General features: G+C 41.8%; 1 protein-coding gene across 2 annotated transcripts in view; it reads left to right on the forward strand.

Annotated features, from left to right (window-relative positions):
- KCNK17 (potassium two pore domain channel subfamily K member 17) overlaps positions 1–10,066 on the forward strand; it is a 30,736-nt gene extending 20,670 nt beyond the window's left edge. For both annotated transcript variants that reach the window (XM_039569522.1, XM_039569521.1), the window contains exons 3-5: positions 4,847–5,013; positions 6,142–6,310; positions 8,095–10,066. In XM_039569522.1, the coding sequence (XP_039425456.1) occupies positions 4,847–5,013; positions 6,142–6,310; positions 8,095–8,390 (632 nt within the window). In that variant the 3' untranslated portion in view covers positions 8,391–10,066. The remainder of the gene's footprint in view (positions 1–4,846; positions 5,014–6,141; positions 6,311–8,094) is intronic.
- The last annotated feature ends 316 nt before the right edge of the window (positions 10,067–10,382 follow it).

Genomic DNA, 10,382 nt, shown 5'->3' on the forward strand with positions numbered 1-10,382 from the left:
TGTATTGATCTTTTCCCTGCCCTGAAACAGCTGGAAGAGCTGCTCTACAGGCTTGGCCAAGTAGGATGTGGCACAATATTCCGTGAGAGGTGGATGTGGGGATAGCCACTCACAGCAGCATCCTCTAAGCTATCTCCTGAGCACTGGAAATGTGGTCTGCTTTCCTGACTGCATGCCATCTCACCCAGCTGAGACTAGGCCCACTACACAGCTTCCAGTGTACACACAGCACAAATAAAAGACTGCAGTACTCCTCTGAAGCATTTTTTTCACTCACTGAAGGAGTGTGCAACCAAATTTTACTGTCACCTGGAACTTCATAGGGCTAAAAGTGTTAATAATTCTGCCCTGGTTCAACCTGCCGGGGTTCCAATGAGCTTCCCCATATAAGACACAGTTCTTGAGATTCTGCAACCACTAGCTTTTAAAATCAAATTCTTCAAATGTTTTTGTTTGTTCTAATCATAAAACTGAGAAGTCAATGCAAGCATTGTGGCATTGTGTCCTGTTTCTGTCTCTACATTTGGGAGCCTGTAGCATCCCCCCTGGATGGGTGTATTGGAAATAACTGTGACTTCCCATGTCACGTGTCCTTAGCTGTGTCCAGCTGGTAAGTGTTCTTGAACTTAGGGCAGACTTGGTGGGTATAATGTGAAATCTCACAAAAAGCTTGAGAAGCCAAGCAGGTTAATCTGTTTTATGTAGTTATGTAGTTTATGGAGACATTCAAAGTATGAGGAAGGATAGGAACCCCTGACTTGCTGATCTTCAGGTGAATGTAGGTGGTACCAAATGACCTCTGAAAATCCTAATGCTTGTAAGATCATGGGTAATTCAGGCTTCCTGGTACCTCAGGAGGTCTCTGGTGCAACTGTCTGCTTAAAGCCGTCAGCTATGAGGTCAGAGCAGGTTAATGAGGGCTTTGTCAGGGTCACCTTCCACCTAAGCTGGGACCATGCTCATGTTTTCAGGAACCAGACAAACATTACCATAAGGCTGTGTGAGTGTTCAGTAGGTGTGTTTGGGGTTTTTCCACTTTCAATTGCACAAAGACATTTTTTCAATCTAAAGTGAATTTTCTTTTTTTTTTTTCCTCAGTGAAACATTTGAATTTTTCATTAAAAAAACCTTTAATTTCTCCTGTATTAAAGCATCCGGATCACTTGTAAAGATCACAAAGGAAAGACAAGTTTAGATTTCCTGAAGAGTGTTGGAGGAGGAGCTGGTGGTGGGAGGAGCTGGATAGTTCAAGGGTTTAACTTCTTCCAGTGCCTGGGAGGACAGGAATGTGGCTCACTGAACATCGCCCCAACTGCCAAGCAGAGAAGTTTTTATCTGAGTATTTAAATGTGTAATGCAAAATAAAGTAATTCTGGCATTGACACCCCTCAGTGAACTGCACAGTGGACACCTGGCCCACAGGCTTAGATGGATGCCAGGTTGTAAAGCAAAATACTGTCAACAAGAGCAATCTGTAAATTTGGGATTAGACTATTTCTGTAGAAAGTGATGGTTTGTATACTTTCAGGTAGGAGAAACGATTTGAAAAAACAAGAATTGCTTTTCTAACCAGTAGCTTTATCAGTGGTTTTAGCATTCACACGCATTTTTGGGGAGATTTGGTTTAATGCTAACTCTGGGGGGTTTTTCTGCAGATGAAATTTTTAGGTAAATTTTCAGATGTTTTTCAGCCTATGATAGATGCTTTTTGTTCTAAGCACTTTTTGATGAAAATACTCTTTTATATCTGGGCAGTGAGAAAAGGAGTGAAACAAACCTCTTATTGTGGGTAGCAGGAATTTGCAGCTGCCTCAGTTAACTGAGGGCACTGCAAGTGTTGTCCTGTGAATTAAAAGATCTTTTGCTAATAAATTTCATCTTCTTAACAAGTCTACAGGGCTTCTGAATCCTTTATGGACAGGAATGGGAAAGCATGAAAAAAAATCCTGAATTACTTAATGTGTGTAACAGAAGCACATGAGTTAAAGCACATGGTTATGAACATTTAGAAATAAAACCACTCTTGTTTTGTTTCCTCTAAAGAAGCTTAACTTACATTACGCCTTATTTCAAAATGAGAGGAGCTATACATGCCCTTAATCCAGCTGCTTCAGTGGAAACATACTTTGATGTCTTTGCAGTTTTCTAGTCATCATTCTTCAGTGCTGCTTTGCTCAGGTATGTGCCAGGTGACATCCCAGCAGTAGGCTCATGAGGGATGTGACACAAATGGCAGTGTAGTTTTAGTTTCTGAATCTGGTTCAGATCTTCTAATATATAGCCCACGATGATGTAAGACACCAGTTAATACTGAAGAGGGAAAGTCCTATTTTCTCATTCCTGCTTGAGTTTTGTAACAATTGAGGTTTATATACAATTAGGTTGGCATCTCTTTGTCTAGTGCAAAGACAAGTGGATGTAACCAGCCAGGAGTAAATTTCTGGCCATTTTGCATAATCTAAAGTCTCCTGTGCTGTTTGCTTATACTTTGTATCCTGTATAAAAAGCTGGTGGGACATGGCTTTTTGGCATATGTACAGCAACTGTGTACCAAGTCTTCAGAAAATTATCTCAAGCTGCTGAGTCTAAGGGAAAAGGGAGCCAGAGAAATTGAATGCAAAGCAGATCTGGTATCTGAAGGGCTGGGTTTACTGTGCACATTAGACCTCCCTACATCGTTCAATTTTTCACTCTAAATAATTTGTAACATACAGGTTAACTTTAGGTGCTCTCCAGTCAGCACTGTGTGGCATCACCACAATTCTGAAGGCTGCTGTGCTTCACACAGTGACCTGAGATCATGGGCCTTTCTTCACTTATGTTTTCCTGCAGAGAAACTTAGCTGTGGTAAAAAGAGCTGCCCAAGACATTACACAGTCTTTTGAAACTAGATACAGGAAAGGGGAAGGTTTGGGGGAAAACAACCATGGGAATAACTAGCCATAAATGTATGTGACTCAGCCTCCAGCCCTACAGTAAATGCCCCCCAGCACTATCTGCTGGGCCAGGTTAGGCCACAAAACACCCTAATCCCATAAAAGAAAAATTGGAACTAGTTCACTGAAATGTCACAGCCAGTGTGAAATGCATCCCACCAGACACATCTCTCAATAATTCACTTAGAAGGGGTCATCTACCAGATGTACTTGCCTACATGTCTCATTTACCACACTTTTTAGTCTAAAAATGGTGAAAGCTGGCAGAAATTAGCGATCATTGGGAAAGTGCATTAACATTGAAAAGCTGCTCACAAAAAAGTAGCACTGGAATGAAGTCTTAATTTAGTCCCTTTTGTTTCACTGTATTTCAAAACATCTAGTTACATAACAGCATCCCATTCTTTCTGGCGGTGCTCCTCTCTTCCCAGGGACAGGCTCCTGGGGCTCCTTTGGAGGTATATTATTGGAGGGGATGTTCTCCCTATCATAAAATTTGGAGTTTGTGAGGGTTCATACTTAGGAATAGTTTGCCCCTGGACCTTTTTTTTCCTGGGTGTAGGTTGCCGGTGCACCCGTGCAGTTAACAGCAGAGTTGTCTGTGGTGAGATATTTTTGTTAGCAAAAACTTGGCACAGAACGTGTAGATAGCCCCAGCTCATAGTTGCATTCATTTCTACGCTGCTGGTCAGCGGCTTATTGCAGCTGGCATGTGACAGAGGTTAGTGAAGGAACAGGACTCTGGAGTTAACCACAGATGTTTGCACTGTCACTTATCTGGGATACAGAGCCCAGCCCTGGGGCCTCTCCCTGCTGGGCACTGCTCGCTTGCCCTGAGGCTACAGCGCCCAGTAGCTGAGAAAGGCAGCCTAGGGGAAGAGCCTCCGTGCTTGCTGTGCCGATGGTTGGGTGGTGCTGGGAGGGGATAGCATTATTTGTGGTGAAAAGATAACCTCTTATGTGGACATACACCAATCTCTAATGAGCCGAGGTGATTTTGGATTGTAGTTAAGGCCGTAGGTCTCTGACTGGCTAAGGCACTGTTTTAATGCTTGTGGTGTGCTGCTACTTCTATCTCTGAAAGCATCCTGTGAAGTACACCCTAGTTAAATCTGACTTTCTTGTGGCATAAAACACTGGAAATTACAAGTGCAAGTCTGCAAATTTTACAGGACATTTTAAAAAGAAGGTGCGGGCAACAAAGACAAGTGATTTTGAAGACAGAATGATCTGAGGATACAAGCAAGGCTGTGCTTGCAGAGCAGGACCTTTTATTAGACCACTTCCCATGACTAGAAGAAGGAGGCAAAACTTAAAACACTTTATTTTTCTTTGGGTCTGAAACTGATGTATTTTACACAGGTTAAATATAAGTTCTCCAGGTATATTGACTCTGGGCAATAATTTTGATAATTTAAGATATATTTGGTACTTGTGGTGCAAAAGAGTATAAGCAAGGATGCAGTGTTAAGTTCACTAGTCCTGTGGGACAAAGGTAGAAGATGGTGGTTGTTATAATTAAAACACTGTTGTGATTCAGAGGCCATCTGACAGCCATGCATGATCATTTACCAGCAAACCCCATGCCAACAATGCTTACAAAAATTGAACTAAACGGAAGGTTTGCATTTACGTCAGATCCCAGCCAGGGCAGTGGATAGGGGAGAGGAAATTCACTGGTAAATGGAAAAGGAACTAAGCAAAATTGGCAGGGAAAGAAATGTTATTTTCCAGCCCACAATAGAATATGACAAACAATGGATGTAACTTACAGTTATTTATAACAAAGGTCCTTTTGGGGCAGTGACCTTCTCGCCTAACTTCTGTAGACGATGGAGGTTCACCCCTCCAGGGGGAGAGGGCAAGCAGAGAATAGTTTAGAGTTAATGCTTCGTTCCTCTCCTCTCTAGGCTATGGGAACTTGAGCCCCAGCACTGTGGTTGGTCGAATCTTCTGCATTGTGTTTGCACTTTTTGGGATCCCCTTGAACCTTGTACTCCTGAACGAAATTGGGCAGCTGATGCTGCTTGGGGTTCAGCACTGTGCTTGTCGCCTAGAGGAAGTGTTTCACTGGCAGGTAAGCGGTGTGGACAGGTATATCTCAAGGAAATAAAAGACTGACGGCATTGGTATTTGAGATCCTATGACTAATAAGGACAGCCTGGCTGACTATTTGACCAAAAAGGCAGTAATGCTCAGGAATAACTGGAAGCAAATAAATTTAGTTTATGACAGCCCTATGAGGTGTCAGATAAGGTTGTTTATTAATTGAGGGAAATTATGTGATGAATGACTTCCCCTAGAGCAACAGAAGTGATAAAGCATGTGAGCTATGCACAGTCCTAGACTATCTGGTCTGTTTATCATCAGTTATAGTTAGAATTGCATGTGTAAGTTACATGGGAACATTTGTGGAATAGGCTTTAAACTGGCATGAATTTAAGACTTACAAACGTGATGCCCAATTTGTGTTAACTGGGTGTCAGTGTTTAACCTTGGCTGGCATCTAAGCACCATGTAGCTACTCACCCCTTCCCAGTGGGATGGGGAAGAGAATCAGAAGAGTAAAGAATTCATGGGTTGAGGTGAAGGCAGTTTAATAAGTAAAGCAAAAGCTGTGCATGCAAGCAAAACAAAACAAGGAATTTGTTCACTACTTTCTGTCACCAGGGAGGTGTTCAGCCATTCCCAGGGAAGTAGGGCTCCATCATGCATGATACTTACTTGGGAAGACAAACGCCATCACTGTGAACATACCTCTTCACCCAGCTCTATATGCTGAGCATGATGCCATATGGCATGGAATACCCCTTTGGTCACTTGGGCCCAGCTGTCCTGGCTGTGTCCCCTGCCAAATTCCTGTGTACCCCCAGCCTACTCACTGGTGGGGTAGGGTGAGAAGCAGAAAAGGCCTTGACACTGTGCAGGCACTGCTCAGCAACAATAAAACACCTCTGTATTATCAACGCCGTTTTCAACACAAATTTAAAGCACAACCCCCTACTAACCACTCTGAAGAAAATAACCATCCCAACTAAAACCAACACACACGTCTGGGACAGACACACCATTTATTATAGTGGAATTCAATGAATGTTTGTATGTTTTTGTGGAGTCCCTCATCATCTTCAACTGGTAACCAAGCTGGACTTTCCTTGCTATGTGTCTTATGACAATCTTTTTTTTCCCCCTCCTGTTTTACTAGAATAAAACTTCCTTCCTGATGAAGACCTGTGCACTGGTAACTGGCTTGTTACTGTTCCTCCTGCTACCTCCCTTGTTATTCTCTGACAAAGAAGGCTGGTCTTATGAAGAAGGCTTCTACTATTCCTTCATTACCCTCAGCACTATAGGGTTTGGAGACTATGTGATAGGTGAGTAGTTCACATTTCATTGCTTTCACCTCCTGAACAGCATAGCCAAATCCATGACATACAAAGCTCCCCACGTGGCAGTTTGGCACCAGTAGCAATCCGCAGATGTGATGATCAGTATGTTGTGGTGGGCATTTGACAGGTTGGAGAAGACATGATTTCTGCCATAGCAATGCTACCTGTGGAAGAACAAAGACATTGTTTCCCAGTCAGTGAGTGGCGTTGAAGTGGCCTGTCCCAGTCAGTGAGTGGCGTTGAAGTGGCCTGTCCCTTGAATGACCACACCACCAGGCAGGAGTGCTATGGTTTAATCACTGTAGTTGCTGAGGGCACACTTATCACACTCCAGTGCATCAGCAGCCATTAGTTTTAAGCAGATGCCACTGCATCATCATTAACAGACAGGGACTGTTTCTTCTGTCAAAACCCTAGATAACTGCTTTCTAAAAGGCAGCCTAAGTCACTTAGGTGTAGACTGTCAGGCAGCAGGCACTACCTAGTTTTGGATGCCAAAACTCTTTGCCAGAGGAAATGGGATTGGATCCCCACCCATTGCATTTGCTGAAACACAGGACACACCTTTTTGATAAAGACTTTCTCGTTAAAAACAAATTGATTTTGGAAACACATGCACCCTTGAATTCCTGAGAGACAGAAAGACTGAAACATCCTATTATGGATTTGCTATTTTCTTCATAGCACTTGCTATCAACTTGGTATTCAATGTAGTGGCAGTTACTTCAGGACTTGTCTGTAACACATCAAAGTTATGATTAGAGCTTGTGTAGGCATATGGAAATAAGCTGGCATAAAGTTAGCTTGGAGTAGCCAGATGGAACTTAACAAAAGCTGGGTCAGCTCAGCATTTTCCTATACTGGTTTTACATATGTTGCTGATCTCTGTGTTACAGCAGCTGTACTTCTCTCAGTTTCTGGTAATGCATTTGGCATTCCTTCCTCTTCCAGGTGTGCCTTCACCTGTGTAGTACCTTTGTAACTGGAATACTGCCATAGATACGCTAGGTTCGGTATGGCAGTAATTGAATATGTCAGCTGTGGTATGTAGAGGCTAAACAATTTTGCCTTACAATCCTGTGTGTGGCTTATGTCTCAAAACTAAGGTTCAAGTGACCATCACACTGTTTTCCCCACTAGTATGATACGGAGCTGGGAGGAATAACCGACCTGCTGGAAAGCAGCTCTGCAGAAAAGGACCTGGCAGTCCTGATGGGCACCAAGCTGTCCACGATCCTACAGAGTACCTTTGTGGCCAAGAAGGCCAGTGATAATTTCGATCTGTCTTCCAAGGTTTGGTTGTTCTTGGAGGATTTAGGACTACTCAGGCCTCTTTTCTCCCACTCTGAGACTCTCTCACATACTTATATCTGGTTTAACAAGATGCATACACTGATACGTAAAACCTGCTTACCTCTCTGCCTGCAGGGACCCCTGTTACATGCTAATACAAAATTGTGGTGCTAAGTAGAGAAATTAAACTGTGTGCTTGAATGTGAATAATTTCACTTTGACATCGATGTAATTTGGGATTTAGTTTTCTTTCTTATGGTAATATTTGCAATTCCTAAGGAGTACTAGGCAGATGCTGACATGTTGTGAAACATACTTAAAACACCTGTTCACATGCTAAGTAGATGGCATACTTGTGTTTTATATAGAAATCACTAGTATTAAGTGATATTTCAACTGTCTTTGCTTTATGTGTAATGTCTTCTTTGAGGCACTCTTGATCCAATGTAGAAATGTTTTGGGTGATTCTGTTGTAGGGATGAACCCAGATCGCACCTATCCAGGCTGGTACAAGAATGTAATCTCTCTGTGGATCCTCTTTGGGATGGCCTGGCTAGCACTGGTTATCAAATTTTGCATCAACCTTCTAGAGAGCTCCAGTGACTTCTGTCAATGCAACAAGAAGAACAAGGAGATGGCAGAAGACTTAATGGATGGTAACAAAAATAGTATGACTGGACTTCACAGTGCGGAAACCTGCAGTGACAAAGACACAAAAACAAAAGGACCGGTTGAATCTCACTCCTACACAGCTCCTACAGAAGCCCTCTAGGGAAGAAAAATACCCTTGGTGTCTTGTGGGTTTTAGTGCACCAGAGACAAACCATTTAGAAATGTGTAAGTGGAGCTGCCCTGACCTGTGAATGGGGTGAAAGTTTGCTTATTGAGCTTGAAATGCTTCTGCTCTGAATTGAGTAATGACAACAGAACATTTCATTTGCAGCACCACCAAGAATTACCAACAGGACTCTAAGCCAAAAGTAGATTTATGGGAATATTATCTGCCCTCCCACCTCAATCTATGAGGTAAACTTTTACATCCATGAGCAACACTAGCTGTTGTCTTTTTCTTTGCATGCAAGGTTCTTGCAGCCTCTAGTTGTACATATGGCACTTTGCAAATGCCACAGCCAGAAAAGCCAGTGGCATTTAATGTGGGAAATAAACAGCATGTTGCCAAAAGAAATGAAAAGCACTGTTTAAAGCTATCTGGCAGTCATGGCAAATGTGCAACATCGCCTATGTACTTGTGCTTGTGAAAGGTGGTAACAAACTTTTGCTCTCTGATCATTTGTACAGGGATGGCAATGAGGCAGAGGTGCCTGGTCGAAACAGACCATTCCATTTTTTTAAAGTAATTTCTATGTCAGAAGTCTGCTAATAGAAAGAGACTAAGTACTTCAGCAGTAAGTGGTATTCAGAAGTAAGTAAGTGTTCCTTACGTCAGAACGTCTGTGGGTTCATCCTTTGTAAAGTATTTTGTAGACCAAATGTCATCAGCTAAATGTGACAGTTCGTTTAGCTAGATTTGTATTTTGCCACATCTTGGAAGTCAGAAAAGGAGGACTAGAGGCAATTTTAAGTGTCAGTGGTTCCACCATTTTCCTATGGCCAGTATTAACAAGGGCTACTCTAATCTAGAAACAGACTGAATATTCTTCAACTTCTATGATCAAGAGATGCTATTTTGATGAACTTCTCATGTCATAAATGATTAGGGTACCTGTTCTACCTAACATCTTATATATAATCACAACTGTCTTTGATCTGTGGAATGCCCGACATGCTTATTTGGCCTTTGTGTCAGTCATGAAAAAGAACTTGGTTGGGTTTTTTTAGTTCCATTAAATTCTCAAAAATCTTTTGATACATTATGTCACTTATAAAGGTGCAACAGAGTCACTCCTGGTGCCATTTGTCTTTCATTATCTATTCTTCTCATTTTCTTATTCCTGTTGTGCTACTTGCATCCTAAGCATTAACTTTGAAAATTTGACCACAGCAGCAAACCAGAATGAAGTATTTGGTTGAGCCTTCAGCTTTTGCAATGAACCAAGATTCCATGTGGTTGGTAGAGAAAAGACTGAAAACAGAGTCTGTTGGAATTATGGGACTGAGGTATTAGAAATATCCATAGCTATATTCACAGAAATGGAGTGAGTGAAAAGTTTGCAGTCTTCATGAACACAAGTTCTGAAACATATAATGTGAAAGAAGTGTTTCCAGAATAGGCCAGTCTGAGTGTTGGTATCTGGTGGAACTGATTACAGGAAAAGTGCAGGAAAGGGATAAGCTGAATGAAATTTAGTTTGTTGACCTTCTTCTGATTGCACAGTAGTAAATGTTCTCTCAAATACTGTTTGAATGGGCAGCAGAGATCAGGTAGGGAGACAGTGGACCTCTTGGATCATACTGATGCAAAATAAATACATTTCAAATTTTTGAAAATTGGGTGATTTCTTTAACAGCCTTTAGCATAAACTTTTCTGTTTCTTCTATGTTTCATCTTGCTTATTTTCGCTGATGGATACACCATGTAGGTTTTACTGGCCTACATGAAGAACAAAGTGTGTTTCTTTCAACATGAGTAAATTACAGTTCCATTTCATAAAATGTGATGCCCTTTAATGCATATCCTTTGCACCCTTTTTCATGTGCAAAACTTAGTAAGTATTAAATGTATTGTAAAATCTGGATGCCCAGGAGTTAACAGGAGTTACTACTATCAAAGCACGGGAATGACTATACTAAATCTATTTCAGCT

Source organism: Corvus cornix, chromosome 3 (assembly GCF_000738735.6).
Source record: "Corvus cornix cornix isolate S_Up_H32 chromosome 3, ASM73873v5, whole genome shotgun sequence".
NCBI classification, from domain to species: Eukaryota; Metazoa; Chordata; class Aves; order Passeriformes; family Corvidae; genus Corvus; species Corvus cornix.